At 38.5% G+C, this 26,222-nt stretch overlaps 1 protein-coding gene across 1 annotated transcript in view; it reads right to left on the bottom strand.

Moving 5' to 3' along the window:
- Positions 1-15,046, bottom strand: part of cdh10a (cadherin 10, type 2a (T2-cadherin)) — a 31,324-nt gene extending 16,278 nt beyond the window's left edge. The window contains exons 1-3 of the mRNA XM_042400133.1: positions 15,005-15,046; positions 12,590-12,685; positions 6,491-6,832 (exon numbers count right to left, since the gene is read on the bottom strand). Coding sequence (XP_042256067.1) covers positions 6,491-6,700 — 210 coding nt within the window. The 5' untranslated portion in view covers positions 6,701-6,832; positions 12,590-12,685; positions 15,005-15,046. The remainder of the gene's footprint in view (positions 1-6,490; positions 6,833-12,589; positions 12,686-15,004) is intronic.
- Positions 15,047-26,222: the final 11,176 nt, after the last annotated feature.

Raw genomic sequence — 26,222 nt, 5'->3', positions numbered from 1 at the left:
TCCTCTCATATTGGACTATGAAAATATTATTGCCTTGACTCGTCTGACCTTGTGTTTTGCTGCAGAGCTTTAAAAAAAAAAAAAAAATCGCAGTACCCATATTATCAACATGTGGCCCAAAATACAAGCAAGACTTACTTAAAGGACCAGTGTGTGGGATTTAGTGCCATCTAGCGGTGAGGTTACAGATTGCAACCGACTGAATCCCCCCCGTCCCCTCCCCTTCCAAGCATTTAGGAGAAGCAACGGTGGCTGTGAAACTGGTGAAAAATGTGGAAAAAAGGCTCTCTTGGTTTGTCTGTCCTAGGCTACTGTAGAAACATAGCGGTGCAACATGGCGGCCTACGTAGAAGAGGAGATATAAATGGCTCATTCTAAGGTAACAAAAACACAACAATTCTCATTTTCAGGTGATTATACACTAATTAAAACATACCTATGAATATTATATTCCATTTCTGCCAAGTCCATTCCACTAGGTGCCACTAAATTCTACACACTGCACCTTTAAGTTTGCACTGCACTTGCTCAAGTACATTTGCTGAACATCATATGCACATGGTACATGACTTCCTTAGGAATTAATGCAAAACAGAAGGGGATATCAACTATATTTACATCACAGTCTAGATGTGTAAAAACTTTGTGAGACTCTTGCGAATACTGAAATACTTGTGTAAACCAACTGCAGAAACTATGCGTATCAGTCTCAGAACATTCTCCATTAGTCCAGATCAAATTAGTCTTAGATTTGTCTTCCAAAATGTGCCCTTTGAAAAATGATGAAACCTGACCTACAGCAACAATTGCTAAAATTAGTCACCTCTGACCTATCCATCACCTTGAAGCATCCCTAAGTGTCATGGAGGAGTAATGGCGGCATACTGTGACAGACACTTGATTCAAGCTCATTACTGTACTGGATCTGTCAGCAGATATATTTAGAGCACTATCTCATGGGTTCACATTTTAAATGACAAGTAGTTAGGGACACAGAATGTACGTCAGTAACTTATTAATATTAATGTCTACATGCTGTGAGGAAACTAATTATTTTTTCCCGCAGTTGGAAGAGTGATGTCAACAGTACAACTTTGGATGGAAATCAGAAATGTATTGCCAGAGTGCTCGCTATTCTCAGGCAGAATTAAAAAAAATGGGGACACATGTGAAAACAAGATGCTGTCAAGTTCAAATGAACAATATGCACAGTATTTGGCGATGTGTTTGAAAATATTTTCATGCAGATGAACTCCATTATCCCGAGTCTATTAAAGAGGAATATCACTCAGCTTGAATTTTCACATATATTTGTGTTCTGGGACAGTCTGTTCATTGTTTGTGAATATGAATTCACTCCTGAGCTGTAGACCGGTGAACCAAGGATTTATGACGTGTTTTGGATGTGAAAGCTGCTCCTGCTATTGACTATGAATGACAGGCTAATTTTGGTGAGCTGGAGAGCGTTTGTATGAATTTTTGCATTCAAATGGGCTTCATATCTGAGCTATGTGCAATTACTCTCTTGTAAAAAAAAAAAAAAAAAAAAATTCTTGCATCGTACTGCAGTCACCTTTTTGCTACTTTGAAATTCATTGTCTATGTACTGCAGTATATAAGCTGCGGGAGACATTAAGACTTGCTCACCATGCAATACTGAACTCCTCTGCAACATACAGTAAGAGGAACATATTTCATTACTGATACACAGAACTGTGACTATTCAAACACATTTCTATGCTTACAGTGTAATAATTAGGCCAGTACAATTTCAGACCATGTCAAAGCACAGGAATTCCATTTTTTTCCAAATCTTTTGATTATATTCTCTCCAGCAGTTTTCATCTGATTATTACCATATTTCCCAGTCTTGGTTGTTAATCCTGTAAAAAGGAACCTGAGAAGTAAAAACAACAAACAATGAGCCATCAAAGGAGCCTGTACCCTATGCAGCCAAGCTGTCTACAGGATAATAGTCTTTGGCGAGCTATGTGGTATATATGTTTTTTACATATTTCCCCTAGTGTACGTTGGAGCAAGCCCTTACTTCGTGCACTTTTGCTAATTATTGAATGTATACATAAGGTCCAATTCCTAATCATAAGGGTAAACAGATCCTCTCCCTATGGCGATCCAGATTTCTCCAAGGAGCGGGTTATGCAGAAGTGAGCAATGTTATTCCATCTAAAAATAATAGTGTTACTGTACAGCTAAATCTATGAGGCACAGTGCCAGCAACATGGAGGTTTAGGGTTTGTTTCCTACAGGGATATTCTATATCAACTGTATATGTTTAATATATTAAGTTTGACTCAAAGTGTAGAAACGGATCTATATTAATTCTTACTGGTGGATAACAGAGGTAAGTTTTCACATAAGTGCACTGAACTCTTGAACCTTATATATAGAGTAAACCTTGTCCATGTAGTGTAGGTAGAAAAAAAATGGCATTGATATTCTTTACAAAGTTTGGCACAAGGTGTTTTCACACAGCTTTAAGAAAATCAAATGTTCGAACTACCACACTATATTTGCAGAGATTTAGTGGCTCTCCTTTCAAGGCCTTGCAGCACAAATACAGCCTTTTCAATGCCTTACAACAGAAGCACAGAAGAGAGCCTTGATTAGTTAAATCGCCTTGCACAAACACTGAGGAATTGTCAGTAAAGCAGGGAAATCATTGGCAATTCTTGTCAGGTTTCTGGTAAGCATAGCTTGGTGCTGCAAAGAGGAGATAGCAAAATAGAGCGCAGAATGGATACAGAATAATTACTCTTCCTCCCTCTCTCACTCTGTCTCTTAAGACACAGACAAAAATTCTTTACTACTGAAAAACTGTACTATAATGCATGTTATGCAGGTTAAAGTCACACCTTGCAGTATCTCTAGTGTGCTTTGTGTTTTTTTCATAGTTCATACAAGTTAGTTTTGTGAAAGAATTGAGCAAGACCCTGCAAAATCTCAAGGATAATTATTGGCACAATATTAACACAACAAAAGTGAGCTACTTTGAATATTCTAATTTAGGGCAGCCTGTTTTGTTTACAAGGCACAGCACAATAGAAGGTACCAGAACTTTAATAGGATTTTGTTCACTTCAAACACACCACTCTGATGCTCCAGAATCCAAAGTTTGTGGTTGTATTGCTCAGCATTGCAAGTGTTCACACTTCACAGCCCTGCTTAAGAAGTAGGGCACCACAGCTGCACACAGTGAGTGCTCACACTCATTAATGGCCCTGTGAAAGTCAGTTAAACTGAGATTTAGGGGTTTTACGCTTGAGCCATGCACAGCCACTGCGTAGTATATTTACAATTATAAAATATACTTGGCTTTCTCCCCCCAGTGTTGACAATTGCTACAGAACCAGAGTAAGCGCTCAAAACCTTTACTTTTACTAATGCATTTATTTTTCTTACTTATCATTCTGTGAGGCATCAGTGAGCACTACTCTGTATGTAAGCCTCAAAGCAGCGTGTCTTTTGAACACCTTGATAAGCAATATGAGCTGCTGCATGTATTATATAGTTCAGTCGCAATAGTGCACAGCTTCCTTTTTTTTTTTTAAGCTAAGAACCAAGCTATACAAGTGTGATGGTTCTTTACATCGAATTTTGATTGCCGTAATCAAGAAATCAACCTCAAGTGACAGTTAGTGAATGTGTGTGGGTTGATTGGAGAGGTTTGATTGAATGTGAAATAAATAAGGTCTCCCACAGTGCACTGCAAAGGCCATTAAATGATCTTTATGAGGAAGACCATCAAGGCTTTGATGGCTCTGCACTGGGCATTAATGTGCTTTTTGCATTCGGTCTTGGTTCTTCATCTCTATCCCTCCCTTTATTTGTTTCTCTCTTTATCCATCTGCCTGTCTGTTTGTTAACTTGTTTTCTATCTATTTCATAACATCTATCATATAACTTGTTCTCTATATACAAATGTCACCATCACGGTCTTTCTCTCTGTCTAAAACTCCAAAGTTAAACTGGAATTACTGATACGGATCGCCACGGCTTCGTCTGTAAAGCAGAAAGGCAGTATGCGGCTGCCCTATTTTTCACCCTCAGTAAATTATTACAGCCTCATGTTTTTCTGACAGTTTAATAGTGAATGATATTGGACACAGGAAAAGTGGAGAACCGGTGAATGTGATTGCTGTCATGCCACAGAAGTTGGGTGCCAGAGAGCATCAAAGAGTCAAGAAGAAAGTCACATCGCACCAGTCGCTGACATATCAATGGATGGCCCCATTTATAGTTAGCATTTGCTTTGCTGCTTCATCACATAACACAACAAGGTGAATTTCATTGGCCTTTCCTGATTGATATGTTTTCTTCTCCTTCCTCCTTCTCTCGCTATTCCATTTATTTTTTGCTATTCCTTTCTCTTCACCACATCAGGATGATGGTTTCTGCAAAAGAAGTTGTCATATCCCCCTACTCAACCTTACACAAGACACTTGTTTACTCCGGAGAATGAGGTGTGTGATGAAAGCCAGCTTCCTCCGAGAAAATTGGCTGTCGACAGTCACCTCATTTCCCTCCCTCGAGTTGATAACTGTAGCGCTCCCCATCACACCTGTCTTTATAGTACTAGCACGGGTGAGCTGACAGGAACCCCTCTGATCTGGGTGGGTGGGGAGGAGGAGCGTTGTCCCGAAACCCCCTCTTTTTTTTGTGATTCTTAGGAGAAAAGTGTCTTGCAGGATGCTGTAGTTTTTGAATTTATTCTCCGAACCACTTCTCTGACGCCTGGTTCTGGTTTTGGTCGCATGTCTATTTTGAGTCAAACTTGTCTGGGCCTTCACCTGATATTTATTGCTTGATTGAATGAATGAATTGTAACCCAAATATATGTTTGTGTTTTTTTTTTTTTTAAAAAGTTGAATAAAATGAAAATAAATGCATGTCTTCACTAAAACACATTGAGGATTTTTTTTTTCACATTTGAGAATAACTTAGTGTTGTAGCTTGATTTCACTAACTGGGCAAAAGGTGTCGCTATTCACTTATTTTATTAATTTCTTCTTAATTTTTTTATTTTCTTACATGTGTTACAATGTCCATATGTCTCATCAAGGTGTCAATGTGGACTAAGGCAGTATTCAGACCAAATCAGGCAGTGCAGTAAAAACGCCAGTCCTCCCATTCATTTGAATGGAGGTAGTGCGTTTCGGGTGTGGGAGCTTTGGCCGCTGGGACGCTGCACCTGACTGCGACCGGAAAGTTGAGCAACTTTTGGAGAACCAAAACCCAACGTCACTGCGGCTGAAGACTGCAGTGGCCAATCACAAACTGATCCGAGCTGTAAACTCAGCCATGAGGGAGTACAAAGATGCTACTAGGAGGAGGGGAGAACATTTCGTTTGATAACGTTAAAAGTAAAGTTAGACTTTGCTGCCAGCTTCCTGACTCATTTTTAAAAAGACGAGAAAAAGAGAGAGAGAGCAGCTGTGGTTGAACGAGCTGGAGAATGACTGAAGATAGGTAGTGCTGGTAGCGTGAAAGCCGGTGAATCAGATCAATAAAACATTATTTTCTAATTGTTTGACAGCGGTTACATTCTAGAGCACAAATAAACACGCCCACACCCCCGCACACCTCCGTTCGTCCCTGTGGCGGTGGGCCGCACTGCCTGATTTGGTCTGAATACGACCTAAAACAGTCTGAAGTCTGTTTCTTTTTGTGGTCCTGGTGGTAAATAGTTGAATAATTGAAGTTTCATCTCGGTTAGCTCATGTGTTATGGATCGTTGACTGTTTTGAGCAATGATTATAGTGTATGCATAATGAAAATGTTTTCATATTGACTATTAAAAAGCTACATATTGTTCTAGGGCTGCAACTACTGTTGTTTTCTTTATCAATTAATTATGCCAATTCTTTCCTCCATTAATTGTAGATGGTTTTGTCTATTAAGTCTTTAAATAGAGATTTACTCAAACTGCCTGTTTTTTTCAACCAGCAGTCTGGAACCCAAACATATTTTGTTTACTATTAGATACGACAAAGAAAAGCATCAAATCCTCACATTTGAGATGTTGGAATCAAACAGTATTTGGTATTTTTGGTTTGAAAAATAACTAAGATGAAGAGGGATTATCAAAATAGCTGCAGGAACATGTTCTGCCAATCGATCAGTCAACTCATCAAAAAGGTGTTGCTGCTCTCCCTTGTTAGTGGTGATTTTTGGTTATTGAGATATTCCTATTACAATGATGGCATCTGCCCAACAAGAAATCATTAGGTATGTTTTCCACTGACGAAAGACAATGCGATTAAAAATAATTGCTGAAAAGAACGAGAAGACTCCAGGCAAAGAGAGCAGTTTATGTGCTCTTGCGGTGAATCTGATCGCTTCAGTTAACTGTGCCTGTAGACAAACCGACAGTTTTCTGGCAGCCCATTCCTCTTCAGCCAATTACATCAAACACTACAACAAGCTAAACCTTCTATAATTAGCCTACAGACAACATGTTTGGACACGTTACCTTGCCGACATATTGATGGTCGTTTCCTGTGTATTCCTCGAGCAGAAAGAATTGATTCCACATCCATCCACGTTTGGACCGCTGGAGAATCCTCCCATCACTCTCTGGCATCCCAAACAGATTCCCAATATTCCCAGGTGTGAAAGGCAGGGCGGTACTGGGCCACAGGATAGAGAGGATCAGGAGGAGCAGAACCTGACTGGTTATCATGGTATCCAATCAGCTGGGGAACGTCCTGGATGACTGGTGATTTACGGTAATGAGCTTCTGATAGGATGGACACTGGAAGGTAGTGTCATCAGAACAGACATTGTATTCCTCACTTTGATGTCCTTTAGATCCCTGTGAAAAGAGGAAACTTTAGTCAAGAAGCACTCGTCTGTTTTCGCATCCCTTTCATCGTAAACTTTAAACCCTGGCATCAAGCAGAGTACGACAGAGCGTCAAGGGCAAAACTTATGCACATAGAAGCTCAATGCAAATCTGTTTTTATTAAGACAGGAGCTAATTATGCAATCAGCAAATAGGAATCCCTTCTATGTGCACTGTGCAGGTAAAGGAGAGCTTACACTTCATAATTCAGTGTTGGGATTTACCTAAGATGAATATGAATATAACGAATGAATGATGCATATAACGGTTCTCAAATAGAAATACAACACAATTCTAAAACAATTCATCCCCAGACTTATTTGTATGCATTCTTATTAGAGTATGCAAAACTAATGCAGTAGGTGTCATCAGTCAAACTTGATTGATATAAAAAAGACATGAAAGAAAAGATTGCTTATAAAATATTCAAGCCACTGCAATGCACATGTTTCACCAGAAGACTCACTAGAATCACGACAGTGCATTAGCAGTTTAGTAAATGTCAAATACTAATTAAGTTTTATCACTGCAGCTACAACTTCCTGTCTGCTCTGTGTTACGTATTAAAAATGATCAGACTTTGTATTATTTGTAATGTATGTGTATGTAATGTGTCATTTATGTGTATTAATTTATTATTCTTTTTTACTAAGAAGCTGTTATTTTCTTACTAATTTAGTGCTGCTACTCTAACCACTTTACTGTGGTTCCCTGCTTCCCCTTGTTTTTTTCTTTTGTTACTTATATTGACAGTCTGAAAAACCAAACCAAACAAAAAAAACCTCCACAAACAAACAAATCTACTTGCACAAATGTACACCTTCTTCTTAGAGGAAGTGGTTTTTCCATGCAGAACTAATACAAATTGCACGCCACTGAAAGCCACTGAAACTCACAATCAGACACACTTATCATATCTCCTCCTTGTATTTGGGTACTAAAGGTGTAAGCCACACTCCGCTAATTATAAGTTTCATTATTGATGATATGCAAGCTGTGCTTCAGAGCCGGTAAGTGTGTTTGACTAGCTTAATACAGGCATCTCTAGCTGCAGAATGCTTCTGACACGAGGAGCATAAGGCACCACCCTGAAACCCTCACTCTAAAACTGTGCACAGAAACAGTTTCGCACTCAATCAGTTACGATACAAAGCTGTAGACCTTGACTATCCTATTGCTGAGGGAAGATTAATTGTCAAGCTAAGGGAAGTGTCTTTTTCATCTACTCTCTCCAATTCATCCTCCTTAACCATCCTTTTCCCCTAAATTTTGACTCAAATTTGCCTCTGCATCCTTTAGTTACGGTTAATTCTGTTGATTTTTTCTCCCCCTAAGATGCTATAATGTACTCTAAAAGAGTAAAATTGATATGGACAAGTGGTAAATTACCAAAACCACCAACATTATCCCCTGGTGTCTGTCAGGAGAAGATTTTTGTGTTATTGGCAGTCTTCTTCCGCTACCTTTCTGAGGCTGTGTCCCCACTAGGACTGGTCTTGATAGGTAATTTGGGTATGCATGCATAATTTATGGTCTTTTAGAAGTTAATCCTAATAAATCTTGCCTCTCTTTCTAAAAGAGCCTATTTAGTAGGGTCCCCATATAAAGGCTAGAGTAGGAGAGTTATCCTGACAAGCACTCATTGTGTACCGTAGGGAATGCTGTGTAAAGACACACGCCAGTTTATCAGTTCCTCCTCTTTTGTTCAGCGCTCTTAAATAAGGACTGTAATGTCAACGGAGGCATTGGAATGAACAAAAAGCCAGTTTCTGTCCATGAAGAAATTAGTATTATGGTTCCATTGATGAAAGTGAAGTGTGGAATATAAATGAATATAATCCTTTGAATAGAAAATCAAATAACTGAGCTAATGAGATCTTAAGCTAAAACATTGCTCATTCCTCTCATTCTCAGTCACTCAGACAGTTTAATCAAGCAATCATTTTCAAATAACGCCCATGTTTAGAGTAGTTTTTGACTGAGCTGATCAAAGTTTGTTGTGGATGAGCATTGCCATTAAGGCTTGAGAGAAGAAAAGTGAAGCACACAGACTTATGTAAGATCTCTGGGTCACAGCTACAGTGAAATATGCAGAGCAGGATACTAAATGACACGGCAGAACTGACCCAAGCAGTTTAAGAATCTATAACCAGAGACTGAACATATGAATTAGAGCAGTGGGTGTCTTTTCTGAAGCCAGAGCAGACATCGATTTGCAATACAGTTATACCTATTTTAATTTTGTCGGGGTGCTTAGAATATTTCGCAGAAGGAGGATAGAAAATATGGATAGTGTTATAACCTGCTGATCACTCACTGCTGCATTTCTTATTTTATTTTCTCGCGTATGCCAATAATGTGGCGTGACACGTGCATTCCCGAAATCAGGAAACGCCGCCTTGCAATTAATCTAGTCTGATGCTTGTGATTGCATTTTCTAATTATCATTCCAGCCCGTCCTTGAGTTTTAATAGCATTCTGGATATTAATCTTTGATGTGGTGTGCCTATTAAGCATTAGGCCAGTGTGTCTTTTCAGAATTCTTCCAAACACTCCATTAAAGGATGAGTGAGCATGCTGAATCCATGCCAGATCCTATAGACTCAAGCTGAATTATCTTAACTTATTCAGCCTATTAAATTGTGGGGTGTATTAAGGAAAAAAAAAAAAAAAAGTTGTTTATGATTAGATTAAGTCATAGGCAGCTTATATGGCCTGGCATAAAAAAAAACATAGATGTGAAGGGACAGAATTGTTAAATATGCTTTTAAAGTGTTGTCTAGGGTTGTTATTCTTAATCTTGGCTGAGGCACCATTCTGGTGAGAGCTCTGCTGTGCTCCATTTCTGTAATCTGCAAAATTATACATTCTTGTTTTGCTGAATAAGAATATCTTTGATCAGATATAAACTAGCTGTTCATCAGGATATGCTTCCTAGAAAAGTACAGCCTTGCACAATTAGTCTGTATAAATTTGTAGGCACACACATATCCCAAAATTGAACACGCAGGCTTCCCCGCTAACACTAAACTGAGCACTGTAACTAAGCACTTTTATGGGTTCTCTGACTTCAGTAGGGCAATATTTATAGGTGCAGTGTGCAGCAGAAGACTGGTTTCTAAACCGTTTTAGGAGGTCTCGCATGTATAATATATTGATAATCATATATACATCAGAGAATATACAGTGAACACCTCAATTGACCATCTGTTCTCTTTGTTGCTGCAACCTTGGCACAAAGATTATACATATGTCACCCTGTTTGTTTGAATACAACACTGTACTTTCACCCACAACCTGAATATGACAAAACATTTTCTGAAATCAGCCAACTTACTCTCGTCATGTTTCGATAAAAGTGATCAAATACAGATAAACGGATGAAATTCTCTGTAAAATCTATTAAGTAACATTAAAAAGCTTCCATAGAAAAAAAAAAACATGTTCAGTTGGAGCCTGCCTGACCAAGAATCAATCTCTTTCATTATGTATTTTTAATTCATATGATCATAAATGCACCTCTATAATCAAGCATATTAACACACACATACATATAGCACACGTACACACACAGATGCAGAGTTCTATAAGGATGGAGCTACATAATTGAGCCTCTACCATCCAAAACCTCCACCTATGCAAATATCAACCAAATTTGAAATTGCTGTCATTCAAATACCATTTTAATTATATTTGTATGGTATATATTATACAGTTGAGGAATTCAACAAGTGATTATATTGTATGGGAACTGTAAATAAACACAGATAGAGGCAAAGCAATCAGGAGAGGAAAAGACAAAGATAGTGAGAGGGCAAGGGAGGGTTACAAGGTCATATAACCGTCGCTGTTAGTCTTGGTCATCATTTGTACCAGTGTCGTCCATCCAATTACATAATTTACGATTGGTAAATGCAGTATTTTTGCAGTGACTAACAATATATATGTGAGTTGGGTTCGAGAAAACCAGAGTTATGTGATTGACAGTTTGAGTAGCCCCAGTGATTGCTTGCTGGTATTGACAGACCCAGCACAGACAAGAGTGTAAATCCAACATGAGGGGCGTTAATGCACCAAGATGCAGCACCTGTAGAAACGTCCACTTGGTGGAGCCCTAGACCTTCCCAAGACAGCCTGTGCCGGCTGCAGTCTTTGGCAAACCTCAGCAAGCTTTACTCATGTTTTGAAATCCTCTAAGCAATTTTGTGATACAGTGCACACTTCCTTGTTGAAAAGCTACTCCAAAAGGGAGGTAGGGGCCTTCTTTCCTGAAAGGGTATGTTGACAGTGAGAATGTAACACAGGATCTAGTCTGCTAATTAAAAAAAAAAATACATTGTTTATGTCGGGATGCCTTTAGGAAGGGTGGATGCATTTTAACAAGGTAATAATTACGATTCACCTAAACATCTGTGTTAATGCGATGTAAAGAAAGGTCAAGACATGTACGGTAAGTAAATACCCATCGGCAAGAGATGCCCTGAAAAAATAAATGTACCGGAATTGAATAAAAACTATCTGTTAAAATGACCGTACTTGTTCCAGTATTTTGTCCACAATATATAATCAGATGTCCTCCTCTCTGTATATTATTTCCTCACTAAGACAGTGTTTTTCCCCCCTAAATAAATATTCATGTTTAATGCTTTAAACCCAGCTGTATGAATGCTCATGAGAGCCTCCGTGTCTGTGTGGGAGAATAGATTTCCACCTCTTTTCATTTCAGCACCGAAAGGTCAGTCCATATCTGACAATAATTCAGGGAGCGTGTTAGTGGCTAATTTGCGCTAAACAATAATGGCGTTACATGGATGACCTGGTGCATTTTACTACACCCCTAATATATCACTTTGGTGACTGTAAAGCTGTCTGCATGCGAGGCGAGCACACAGAGGATGAGACAACACAGCAAAAAAAAAAAAAAAAAAAAGGAGAGAGTATGGGGTGGATTAAGTTTGTGCTGTGGAGGATATGCACATGCACATCACCGGCAACCACTGTTGGCTGCTGTGGTTGTGCTGCTCGAACACAACGATAAACACCTCCATGCGTTTTTTAGAGATATGAATGGTACAGTGCCTCTCCTTCAAATCTGCTCATGCCACATCACAAGTATGATTCGCCCTCACTGCCTGCCTCTCAGCAGACAGACAAATGTGTCCACACACACACACACACACACTTGAACAGGTTCACACACAAACAGCAGATGCACACACACTCCGTGACGTTCATACATATTCAAAAAAATGTGCACATACACAGGTACGTATATCTAAACACAGTAGAGAGTCAGAATAGCACTTAGTGGGATGAAGCACTTGTGAATTGAGTGGCAAAGTTAATGCTAGTCTTCATAGAGGCACAGAATGACCCCCAAGCAAATACACCCACCTTAAAGTTACATATGCAGCATTATCCACTGTGTGACAGGTGTCATGGGCTGAATATCAGAGGATTTAAAGGGGACGAGCAGATGCTAAAAACAATTATTAGTAATAATTTTTATGTTTGGTTTATCTGGCATGACAATAAACTTAAACTTCCAAATCATATACATCAAAACACAGATTATTAAAAAATCTACTCTTGTACTTCTACTTGCAGTTTATTTCATTGACAAACATACCTTGCATTAAAATCTGAAAGACAAATTCAAATCAGAGTATTGAACAACAAATCGAATTAGTTTTAGTTCTTAGTTCAGCTGAATTAACTGTTACCAACCTCTTTGAAGTTGCAACACTTCTTTTCATGAGATATCCACTCTGCTGCATTAGTCTAGCTTTGTCACAGTGCAAGGAGCAGATGATCCCCTGGAGTCTGGAGGCAGACAAAATATAAATATATCCTTAAACATTAATCAGAAAAAAAGTCCTTACCTTTGTTTTTTTTTTTTTTTGTTTTTTTTTTCACAGCTTAGCATCCATCTGTGTCAGAGAGAGTGCACAGTACTGTGTTCCTACTCCTTAGCAGTGCTTAGCGGTGGAGAATCTGACTCCTCACGGCAGTGCTTACATTCCAAGACTGACAACAGCACAGCTGGTGTGAATGTGTATGGGAGTGTGTGTGTGCGAGAGAGAGAGATAGAGAGAGAGAGAGAGAGTCTCCTGCCTCCTTCCCTCCCTCGCTCTATGCTTCTCTCTTTCTCTCTATGCCCTCCCTCGCTGCATTTCTGTTCCCCACTCTCTGGCTTCTCTCCCCTTTCCTCCTCTACACTTTCTTTCTATCATCTTCTCTCTCTCTCTATCTCTCTCTCTTTCTCTCTCTCCTTTCCTCCTCCTCCTCCTCCTCCTCCTCCTCCCCTCCTCTCTCTCTCTCCTCTCTCTCTCTCTCCCCTCCTCTCTCTTTCTCTAGCCGTGCATCTCTTCTGGCGGTGGATGTCACTGAGGCTGAAGCTGAGGCGACTCTGCCCCTGATTGGCTGCCATTCACAAGTTAGCGATAAAGAAAAAAGGGAGAGAGAAAAACGGGAAGAAAAGCAGAGGGAGGGTAAAAAGGGAGGGGGAGGGGTAAGGGACAAAATAGTGCCCTTACATCCCAGTGAGCATCAGTTGACTGTGGAATGGAAGAACGGGGGAGGTTAGAGGCTGACGAAGAGGGTGGACTCTGGGAAGGCACACAGAGAGTGTTTTCCTTTTTTTTTTTTTCTTGCTGTAAATGCATCCAGAAAGCTCTCTACATAAGAGGCTGCGCTGAAAGCGATCACTGTGACGGATCGGCTGTGTGATGTTTGATGTCTAAAGCAATCGGCCCCATCTAATCTTCTTTCAATGACAGTGGAATGAAGGAGAAAAAGGCCATAACTTGTAAATCACCCATGCAGTGAGGGGTTGGGGGGTAGAAAGGGGGGAGGGTGGGGGGCTGCTTTTTGCCCTGTTCATCTTCATCTCTCATCCCACTGACTTGGCCAGCAGTAGGTGGCAGGTGCACATGAAGTCCAGGCACTCTGTCATCTCTTCTCATTACACGCCCCATGTTGGTTGCATATCAATACGTCTCCATACAGTATGCGCTATTGTGGGTGATATAGCATTTTAATTCGACTGAAGGGAACGGAGAAAGGAAGATAATATATCACGGAGGTGTTTGATGCTGAGGGGTGAGACAGAGAGGCACGGGGAGCGATACGTTATTAGATGCCGATATCCGTCCTCAACATGTACCTTGAGCAGATAAACGGTTGGAGGAAGTGATTTTGAAATGCATGGGATGCCACTCAGAGCTGCACTCTTGATGAATAATTTAAGAATAGCAGCGGTTTCACTGGCCAACCTCATCTGAGCTCAAGTTTTATCTCCCAATATCAGTGTGAATAGATTATCAGCTCAAACTCTCTGCACCAGATAAATAAAAATGCAAACAGGCCAAACTAATTAACATCTGAACAAGCAGCGAGGTAGCCTCCCTCTGATACTAAGCCAAGTCCTCACACTTCATAATTCACTCCCTCGTTGTGTTTATGGTGCTGAGAGATTAAGAAGTAGGTGTGCGTTTGTATTTGTTCATGTGTGCACATGTTGGCGTGTGTACTGTATTTGTATGTATGACTGGGGGAGGAGAGGTGTGTCATGTTTACTTATACCCATGTGTGTACGGGATGGATGCGCATGTGTATCGCTTGCGTGCATGCATGTGTGTGTGTGTGTGTGCATGCATGTGTGTGTGTGTGTGGTGTTCCTCACTAACAAGCCACTGGGAAAAAAGCAGGCTATTTTGTACATCTCTGCATAGAATTAGTATTAATTTACTTGCTATTTACACTCCTGGGACGTTAATTACGCTGTTGTTACGCAGCCCAAACAACTCTGTGCAAACATCAGAGAACAAGAACAAGCATTGTACCCAACTGTTTCAGGAAATTCAGAAACATGTTTTCAGAGCCAACGTCCTAACTACCTCACACACAAAGACACACACAGAAATCGCAATCTTCTCATCTTAATTTCACAGGCTTTCCAGGCAAACAATTTCCAAATTCCCATTGTTTTTATTCCCCCTCCTGATGAGGACTCCATTACATTGAATCAAAGTTTTCCAGGCTGAGTAAACAGCTTCCTTAAGTATGGGTGCCTCCTTATCGTCTCCCAATTCTCAGTGTCAGCTCCCATCAGCATCACTAGCTTGTTGCACTTGTACTCACCTCCACAGTCCGAGCTGCTGCCGTTTAGTTCTCTGATTTCCCTCACGCTCCCAAAGGAACGCTCAAGTGCGGATGTCTACCCACTGTTCGCTGTGCTAGCATAACAACTGGAGCTGCTGATGGGTTATCGATATAGCTCTCTGTATGGCAATGACAAGACCGCATTCACTGATCTCTGAAAACTGCAATCCTGTCTTTTCTTGCTGCTTTTAGCAGCCACATTAAGATCCTTTACAATCTAGCAAAAGGCCTTACTGTGCCTATCATAAAAACTGTACACTATCTCCTCCATACTAATGCCAACATGCCACTGTGATTGTACATTTTTACATTTACATTTGTTCATTTATTAATATTTTTTAAATTCTTTCCCAAACTTGATTTTATTTTCCTCAATAGAAATATAATAAAAGTTCGATATGATTAAACTTTGTGAGCGAGAGAGAAGCCATCGCTAACGGCTAAGCTAAGTAACTAGCAGATCTAAGCTGGGTCGGCTGACACCGGCTACTGGGGATTGGCTAATTCACTGAGCCTTGCTTCCAACACGGCAAATAATTTACATTATTATATATTTATTACCATTTTCACTAAAGGAGGCAGCGGAATAGCTAAAGATAAGACACACAGAGCAAGAGAGCGCAGGAGAGTGAGAGCGAGAGAGAGAAGCCATCGCTAACAGCTAAGCTAAAGTAATTAGCAGATCTGAATAGTGTGTAAACAACTGTGGGGTTAGCAAGAAAGTCGCCAAAAGAAGGAGAGAGCTATGAGTGCTTGAACAGATCTAGTGTAAATTTAAATGTAAAGCGGGTAATTGGCTGCTGTAATGAAGGATAGAGCAAAATTAACTGGGTTCAGAGCAGCAAAAACGCTATCGTTAACAGAAACACAGGCAAACAGAAATGAGAAAATCCGCCAATTGCGGCATATCAAGTCACAACTTCATCTGGGCAGAGGTGATTTCCGTAGGCTATGTATTGTGGTTGTATTAGCTATTATATTTTATCTATTGTATATATATTCAAAGTTTATCACATAAATATCTAATTGTTTATGTGTAGATGGTGTTACATGCTGTGTGCAACATTGTCTCTAGTCTACAAAATATAGTGAATGTACTATCATTATCAATTTTGTGGTATCTTTAATTATGACATGAATTATGCAAGATGCCTAAAATGCCTAAATTAAAACAAATCAAACAAGTGAAATACAACACATCGTTAATCAGAAATGTAAAAGTGACTTGTTGTGGTTTACAGGGGGGATTATGTGCTGTAACTGTTTCTTGGCCAAAGATACAGGCGGCTAAGAGCTTCATGAAGGGTCAGTACAAGATAAAAATACAAGTTTTGTCAACTGTAAAGCATGCAAAGATATTCCAGTCGAGTCCAAGAATAAAAATATAGACCTGGAAATGTGCATGACATGTCTGCCCCCTTTTACTACATAGTCATGAGATATCTCATTCTGAAAATACATTTCCCAAAATGTCAACATTTACTTGACAGTCAGAGATGAGCTCTTGCCTACTCTCTCCCATATACTCAATGAAGCGTCTCTCTTCTTCAGCACAGAGGGGCATGGGTCCTAGAATACATAAAACGAAAAATGAAAAAGAAAAAAAAAAAAAAACCTAAAATCTGAATTCCCTCTTTAATAATTTCTCTCCCTCAACTCATGTGTTTACAGATATAACAAGCTAAGGGAGAAAAATCATTTGAAACTACTTGTAACTTGTTAACAAAAAAATTTGAAAGATTCACCCAACTCAGGCAAGATAACTGAACAAGAAACTACACAATTAATTAATATGTACCACTTTTACCTCACCTGTATCAGTTCCATCAAACAATTTTTGATGCGCTGACCAACTCTTCCCTTCATATTATACAGTTCCAGGAGTTCCAGCATGTACCTGTCCAGCTGGGATATGCAATGCAAGACTGTTTAAGGCGCGAATGCTTTAAAATATCACTTTTTGGTAGGCATAACAGTGGTACATAATTTACATTGCCATCCAGTCTGTCACTGAAGAAACAGAAAAAGAGTATGGTTGCCTCCTGCCTCTTTGATATATGCCTAATGACAGCCGTTAACATTATAATTTTATACAAAAACATGTGTTGCAAAGACCTCTGATACATTCATGTAATTTTGCACTTTACACTCTGCCATACATTTCTGCTCAGCTGTAACAATATTGAATCTGTAATAACTAAAAATATAGACTTCATAAACCGTAGTGTTTTTAAGTCACATAACATAACTTTATATATATTTTGAATATCAGGCTAGCTAATGTCAACAGTGTTATTTCCAGCCTGTCTGCGATTATGCATCAGCTGGTTTTGTTCCATTTCTTCTTTCTTTAAGGATCCCCGATTAACTTTCACACAGCTCCGTAGATACACATTTAACTAGCTTGTGAGCTGTTTTGCGCATTTTCCTCAGTAACATTGGCAGTAGCAGGTGCTAACAGGCTAAACTAACAACTGTGGTCCCAAAAAGAAGTAAAATTACAACTGTAAAATTACTAATTTACTACTAATACTTACTAATTTTTTAACTAATTTTTAAAAAATTAAGAAATATACAGAAAAAATAAAGTAATTTATATGCAAAAATACATTTATATTTAAAAATATATATATAAATACATATATATAGAAATAAATTAACAAATACATGTGAAAATATATGAAAATTATTATAATTATTCTTTTATTTATTGTAACTTGTCTATATTTCCACATTTATTTATTCTTTTATTTATTTCTATTTCTATTTTCACATTTTTTCTTTCTTTTTTTTTTTTTTTTTTTACAGATTTATTCTTTTTATGGCACTCCTATGACTCCATACAACAGAACAAAGTTTGAAACTGCCACAGCAGTAATGGCACCGGCACTTTAGAGTGTGACACACAAATCAGCTATGGGCATGTCGAAGTAGTTGACACAAGAAGAGCAAATAACCACTTTAATTGCAATGTCTGACTTGGTAAACGAACAAATACAAATTGTATACTTACTTATCTTGCCTGAATTGCCTGAAAAGCTTTTGAAGAGTGCTCAGACAGGAGGACAGAAACAGGACCAGACTAGTTCTGTTGCTACGTATGTGGGCAGGTCATGACTTTCATAGAATATTGTGAAATCAATTTATCACAGTGTAATAAAAGTCAATTTAATTTCACAAAATAATGAGCTGTTGAAATGTTTTGCACTTTTTTCTTATGTGTAACTTAATCAAACGCACGTCAAAAGGAAAATTAATTTAGTGGAAGTAATATACATTTTAAAATAGAGTAATATGGGCAGCACCATTGATGTATAGTGCCATCATTTTTCTGAGCACACACAGTGTTGTGATTCCACATAGAAATTGACTTCTCAGCTGTTTTTCCAATGAAGATGAAAATCTGAAACCCAAAGGGAGACTCTTAAGACTCACAATAATTTAACAGTACTTGTATGCCATGTTTGACTCAATAATCAAGCATCTTTTATCTTAAGCTGGAATTATAATGAGTCGTTCAATGTGTCAACATCAAAGGTATGAGGGATCGACCAGTACCTGTAACTGTCTCTTCATAAGATTTTCCTGATATTATACTATAATTACACTCAAGGCTGGCAGCATTGGAAGGCACACAGCGATCCCTAATGACTCAGTTTCATTTACATACATTTTACAGATTTACTGCAGCTGATGCTCTTATCCAGACCAACTTATCCTTGGTAAGAAGGTACTCTAAAGGTTCAGGTCCTCACTCAAGGACACCCTGACAGTTAACATTTTGTTAATGGACACATGTTACCTATTACAGGCAATGAACCTGTAACCATTTTGGTTCTATGACCCCTAGCCCACCCTAGTGCTTGAGAAATGCATTTTTTAAAGGTTATTCAGAAGTCATCTTCACTTAGGATGTAAGCTTTATTATTAGTAGATTTCATTATGCACCTGGGATCTGAAAAAAAACCAGAAGTTGTATTTGGGTCACTTCTATAAATTGCATTTCCTGTGCAGCCAATGCTACAGACACTGTAGCATTGTTCATGCTTTTTAGCAAAAGCATTTTTTGCAGTTTCAGGAGGCAGTAATGATGGATAGTCACATGCACAGATAAATTTTGAACCCTGCTGTTGCTCGCTATGAGGCTCTCTTCCTATGAATAACAACTTAGCAAATCTTTCTCTACCATTTCACTAGATAGGGTCTTTACTTCAAACATGAGCCGCCAACAAAAATGACCTTACCAACTCTATCTCCTTCTAGTTTCATATTCAAATGACCAATTAATTGAGGGAAGCCTGTAAATGTGTATTCGAAGTCATGTAATACTCTAATGATTATTCATGAGTGGGTTTGTGTAAGTAAGCTAATATTAACCGACAAATATTGTACAAACAATGCAAAATATTACTCCTAGCAGTTGATTTTAGTTGCCAAAATGTATTACATGTTACTTTTGGAAGGAACTTCCATCACTGGTGGGCACAAATCTTCACTAATGTACAGTGACATTTGTGTGGAGTGAGGTGGTGTGTAGGAAGAAGTGCTGGATGATGGTTTCACAAGAAAAGCCCTGAGGATGCTCCTGTCCCAGCCAAAGTGATGACACTTCACTCAGTCTGTGAACACTTACTTATGGAGGTGCTCAGCAGGCGATACATCTGCTTTTATTGGCTAAATTGCCACTATCATAAAAATTTCACAGTCCACTCCCCCCTTGTGGGCATTTACCAGATTTTGTAGTGCAGCACTCAGCTGAGGAAATAATTCATTTATGACTAGAGAAATAATTATGCTTCATGTGTGTTTGAGTAATACAGCTTTGTTTTAATGCATTTTTCTGTCACATGTATTTCTGAAAAGTAAACAAAGATCAGTAAATTATTAAAAATAATTAAACATAATTAAGAAATAATGAAATATCAGCAATGGAGTTATGAGCCATTTCACATGATGTCGCACGCAAAAACAAGAACAAATACTGAGAATATCAGCAAAGATAAAACTTCCATGTTACTAGCTTTCTACATCACCCAGAACAGGAAAGTAAGCCCTTATTTGGTGTGAACATACATTTCTATGACAGCCATTATCACGAAGAGAGCAAATATCTCCCTTTGACTATCATGTGCAAGGTCAACCTTAAAGATTACATTTGAAAACACATTTGCTGTGTGAACATACTTCAATAAAAAAAAGACACGGAAGCTGCTCAGAATGAATGGAGCGTTAACCCTGGGTTTTCTAAATGAATATGGGCATATTCTGAAGGTTTGCACCAACTTTCTTGAGGCATCTCTTACTTTTTTGTTTGTCAATTAAAATCAAACTGCAACACTGGAATTTTGATGTTAAGGATTAGCAGGATTTGCACTTGTTCCATTGGCTTGATCAAATGTACCTATGCAAGGTCATGTTATTATCTGTGTTGTGTTCACGGCTCTTCCATTTGATGCACTCTATAATGGAAATGTTAAAGAAAATGTTCAAAAAATGCCGAATATCTTCTAAGTGTTTTAATCAACAAACATTTGTGTGTGTGTGTGTGTGTGTGTGATGAGTTGTTAGTGTGAACCATGATGCATAGTGGGGACTATGGAGGTGGTTGCATCCTTTGTAGATGTTAGAGACTTTTGTGATGAATGCTGGCAGATGCTTCGTCACAAGCGGATTTCATCGCCAGTTCTTTTTTTTTTTTTCTTTGGCTCTTTGCCCTTTCAATATTGAATTGTTATCCTCTTCCGCCATCATTTAATTTAATCAGTGTTTTACCTAGGTTGACTGCTTTGGGATGGTGGGATGGTGGGGAGAGATGGTGCTAATCCAATTAATTACAATATTACAGAACATTGGGACCCGATCAAACAACAGCTAAAGGAGTCATATTTTACAAGTCTCCCCATATTTTATTTCCCAGTGATCCACTCAGAACATTTTTTTCTTTTTTTTTTACAAAGTCATGCTAGCTTCTAGCATCCTTGCCACTGTTGCCAGATTCAGGTTGGGTATCTTTAAAAAATGCAGATATTTTGACCTGAATTTCAGACATTTGAGGTCGATGTCTGTCCATCTTTTGGGCAGATTACATTATAAATTCTCTTGTTGGCTTTTTACTCAAGTAATGTTATTCTCATTTTTCATTTCTCCTGTCTCTCCTCTGCTCCGCTGTGTGTGTGTGGAGGGGCTGAGCACCACCAGAGAGCTAGTGTGACTGTTAATGACAGCAAAAAGCAGTAGAGACTCTCACACTGAGCTGAAATGAAATGAGTGCACACAAATTTGGTAAATAACATAAATAAAATATTTTGTTTCTTTTGGCGGGGGGGGCACATCAACGACACAGAGGTTGACTCATGTTTCAGAACAGCGCCGCACAGAGGCTCTTAAATGCAAATGAATGAATATTTGGTGTTATTTTTGGCATTAAAAAAGATTTTTACCACCAAGCCTGTAAAATTATAGGGGAAACACTGTTAATGTGCTTTGTAATCATTCTGGTGATTTTACAACTCCTGCCAAGGACATTGTTTTTTGTCTTGGAAGATGCATTTGTGGTGAATCCACTCCAGACCATTCTCTCTCTCACCAAAATTGACTCAGTTGGTTAGGGAAGGTAAAGAGGTGTTATGATTGGTCACGATTGATACCAGCCTCTACAACACCCACTGGTTTTGTATTCCTCCTCACTGTTTCCAACTGCACTGCTGTTACACCACACACCCCTTGACCACTCTCTGAGCGGCGATCTGTACACCAGTGATTCTTGAAAATGTAGCCTAAAGAGAGAGGCTCAGGTGCCATTAAACTCTCAGTGTGGAACTTTTGTCTCCCCCTTCTGGCAGTGAGAGTAATTACACAAAAACCGTTGATGACATGGCTGCAGATTCCTGACACATACGTCCTGGTTGACCGTTGCAAACCAATCACTGCCGGTTGACGTAAAATGCATAACTACTGGTGTGCCAGCATGGGAAAGTCGCCACAGACACCACATTTAAAAACTCTGGTATTCTGCGAAATACAGAGATTTACCTGTTGGTGATAGGCTTAATCAGCATTGTGTGAACTCGTTTGGCAAGGGCTTGAAGGTAACAGACGTTCATTTATATGTAAAAGTCCTGCCCACCAGCTTTAAGATTTAAGTATAATTGTCTCAATTTTGATCATTTTTATATGACACTGACCATTCATTTGTTCACCTTTCGCTACTCAATACGAAGAACAAAGGTACCACTTACACAGGTTTTTTCAATGATCTCGACAACATAACTAGATCTTGAACTGAGTTTGATTCAAACTTCAACTTGTATGAGAATGCTTCAATTAGAATTTCTTAATGCTCCAGTGATAATAAGGTGTTCACCCATGAGAATTGTATTAAACCGTGTTCAAATATAACAAGGCACATCAATTGAAAATAAAGCTTAATAGTAAAGTTGATTTGTATTCAATGTTTGAAGGCATATAATGTAACTGGAAAGTGGTCGAAACAAGTGGGAGCTTCAAAAACAGATATTACTCTATCTGCTGTTGTCAATGTGCATGTACACACATCTTGTCGGCCTAACTGTCAGATTAGATTGGCGTAAGTTACAGGTTCATATACTGGAAAGACAGAACATACAAGCGCCAAATTATAATTGACAATGTACGCCTGAGGGGTAAAAGCGGGAAGAAATACAGCCTCAATTATCCCAGCAGAGAGCCTCAAGTGCCCCTAAAGGTCTTTATCGCCAATCAGTTGGCAGTAGAGGGTGACTAAAGTTGCAGTGTATTATCTGAGCATCTGTACCTGGTGTATTTGAGTCACTATTAAAAAAACTGACACTTTTATGTTCCCTTGAGGTTTCACCATAGCTGTCTTCCCTTCTCTCCCATATCCAACATGGACAACATACTTACACAACACATTTGACATATTGACGATTTTTCATGCATATAGGGTGTTTTTTTCCTAAAAATAATTTGTGCTGAGGGAGCAATTTATCACAACACTATATCCAAAAACATTTTCTGATTTAAAAAAAAATGCATCCATTCATTTTTAATGTGAATCAGCATTAGCATAACATGTGAATCAATGGGTGTTAAGTTTTTCTAATCCCCACAAAATGTTTTACAGTCAACATTTTTGATCAATTTGATCAGTTTTTTTTTACATTTATGTTTTAAGTTTCTGAAGGCATTTGGATCGTTCGGCCTTAGCACTTTTCTACTCAGGCCCCTATGAATATATCTGCAAGCAGCAATAATCAGTGTCCATGCAGACTGCAGAAAATTGCAAAATATGACATTTTTAGAGCTGAAGATCAGATGCAGATGACTTGAGAGATTAAAATGATGAAAGCTTTTTGACTGTAGGCCTAGCCATTTTCAAGATAATTGTGAAAATGTAAATTTGATAGTTACAGCGACACCTTGAGGTCAATGAGTGTCATTATATGTGCCTGAGTAGTGGGTGGAATTTGCAATCCACTTGCCAATTTTTGGTTAAATCATAAGTACAAAAGTTGGATGATGGCGTTGGAAAATATCTGGTTCTTTAGTAAGAAGTTGAAGGTACAAGGGTAGGAGTTAATCACAACTCCCAAGGTGCATTTTAGCAAGAAACAGCCAATCACTGAGCTTAAAATTCGGTCTTGTGTGCCGCTAACGGTGGGGGGAAGCTTGTGGTGTTGAGAAAACTGATTTTACAATCTACAGCATGAATCATTTCAATTCTAATTTTCTTGGTCACTTTTGAGTGTAGCTATTATTTACAACTTTAGCAAAAAAATGTTTTGAATTAATTACACTTTGATTTGCTCCCATGGCTTCTTCTCCATAGCAACGGTGGCCAAGGCTCATGGGCACTGTAGTATTTTTAGCCATCCACCAAATTCACAGACAACATGTGATTTCTCAGAAACAAAGTTGAAATAATTAAACTGGTGTTCATAATATAAATTTATATGATCGTTACATTATCCAGGAGAGTCTGGAGTTTCTATGTTCAGTAACATTGAGGAGATTGTTTAAAGAAATATTTGAAATGGGAATACAGAATGGAGAAAAACACTTCCCAGAACCAGCAGGCCCTCCTATTTTGCAACTCAACACATCTATCCACGTTTACTCTGAATACGTCCCACCAAAACCGAAATCTTCCCAAGTATCACACCAATTCAAGAAATTATAAATACCCTTAAATATATGTGAATTGAAAAGGTATGTTTATCAAAGAAGGGGAAGGAATCTGGATTCCTAAATTGGGAACTTTAAGTGTTAAATGAGGTATTAGCCATTTTTGTTGTGTCTACTGGATCATATTTGTATTCAGTTAACAGGAATTATATCAGAACAAGTGGTAGTTCAGTCCCTGGGTGGATTTGTTAAAATCAAACCATGAAAAACCATGTGAACAGAATTTCAGTTTATGCTAATTTTACAATTTTACGAACTCACTTGTATAATATAATCTGATCCAGTACCATTTTCCTGCAATACTACCTAAAATACTACACACTAAAAATATCTTCAGACTGTCTGTGTGACACATGTTGAATAAACTTGAAGGTTGTGGGTTTGTATTGGATTTTGTTTTACTATAAAGTGTAATCTAATACAAATGAAGCACTTTGAATATTTAGAGATGGATGATCAATGACAAAACTGTAAAACGACATAATATAATTCAACTTAAAAAAACATGTTTTCTTGTTGCCTTAAAGTGTGTTAATAAAGTAGTTAAATGATTTGTTGCATGTAAGCTCATTAGCTGCAATGTAAAACGAAATATGTGAGGAGCTCAGAGTAAAATCACTGCTTTCTCACATGGAACGGATCTAGTTGAGATGGTTCACAGGCATCTGATCATGATACCTCCCTGTGGAGATATTCTGAGTGTCCAATGGGAAGAGATGCTGGGAAAAGCCCAGAACACATGTGATGGATTATATTATATATCCAATCTAGCCAAGGTGTAAACCAGATCTCCAAGAAGGGCTAGAGAATGTAGCTGGGGAGAAGGAATACTGTCTTCTGCCAGTCCTGGATAAGCACTGGAAAATGGATGGATGGGATCAACAGCTCAGATTTCACCAAAAAAACTGAACATTGTACACTTCACATAGCATTATGTTTGAGAAGAGATGTTGCTGAGATGTTTTGTTGTCATGTTTTGTTTCTGGTGTCAGTTCTGATGCTAGACTCAAGACCAAGTATCCTACTAATTATGATTATATTGGACAATTCAGCTCCTCGTGATTTACATTCAATGCAAATGTTAAGTGCCAACGCAGAGGTAAGTGTGTCCTATATTCAGGGAGGCAAAGGATATTAGATAGGAGTTTAATGCATGTGACTTTCATGCGGAAGAGCGAAGATGGCGTCCATCATTAGTTGCCTAAATCTAACCATACCTTATCTATACTTTATTTGCAATAACCATCTTTCCATAACCTTCACCATACCATAGTTGCCATGCACAGACATTGTAGAAAGCAAGAATTCTAAAAATGTAATTGAACAAAATTTGGGGTTTTGCAGAATCGTCCAATATTGGTGTTCTTGACTGGTGGTCGGGTTGTAAGACTTAACGCAAAGAAGCTGTCAGAGAAAACTTCTTGTCTTGATCATTCTACTCTTCTTTGTTAGGTGGTTTTGCACAAAATGAGTCATGGATGGTATTTAATGGAAAGGAAAGAAGCTGCATAATAAATGAAAATGGACAGCAATAATAACAGTTGTGTCTAAATGTAGGAATTTGCATAGTATGCTCTTTGAAAATACTCAATGGAAATTTTGTCATTATAGAGTTACAACCAGTGACTCAAGAATGTGTCACAAATGTGTGTTCTTACTGCAGATACATAAGGATTTTTTTTTTCTCCTGGCCATGATGAAACCTCAAATGTCAACATTTTGACAGTATGGATACACAGACCTGTCATGTCATGTTTAACAAGCTCAGATCATCGTCATATAAAAAAAAAAATCTATAAAACACGTCTGTCCCCAGTGTTTAACTCTAGATTGAGGCAAACCAGTGGTTATTTACCTCAACAAACTAAATTTCAAAGAAGTTACTTGCTAATTATCACCTAATTACCATGAAATTTGCAGACCCGTAAAATGAAGTGTTACCGGAGAGTCATACCATATTTATGACTATCTATGTGTTATTTGTGTCTTATCTTGCCCATGTATGAATACATAA

This window comes from Thunnus maccoyii, chromosome 21 (assembly GCF_910596095.1).
Source record: "Thunnus maccoyii chromosome 21, fThuMac1.1, whole genome shotgun sequence".
Classification (NCBI taxonomy): Eukaryota; Metazoa; Chordata; class Actinopteri; order Scombriformes; family Scombridae; genus Thunnus; species Thunnus maccoyii.
The sequence above is the reverse complement of the archived record's forward strand: the minus strand, read 5'-3'. Positions and strand labels throughout refer to the sequence as shown.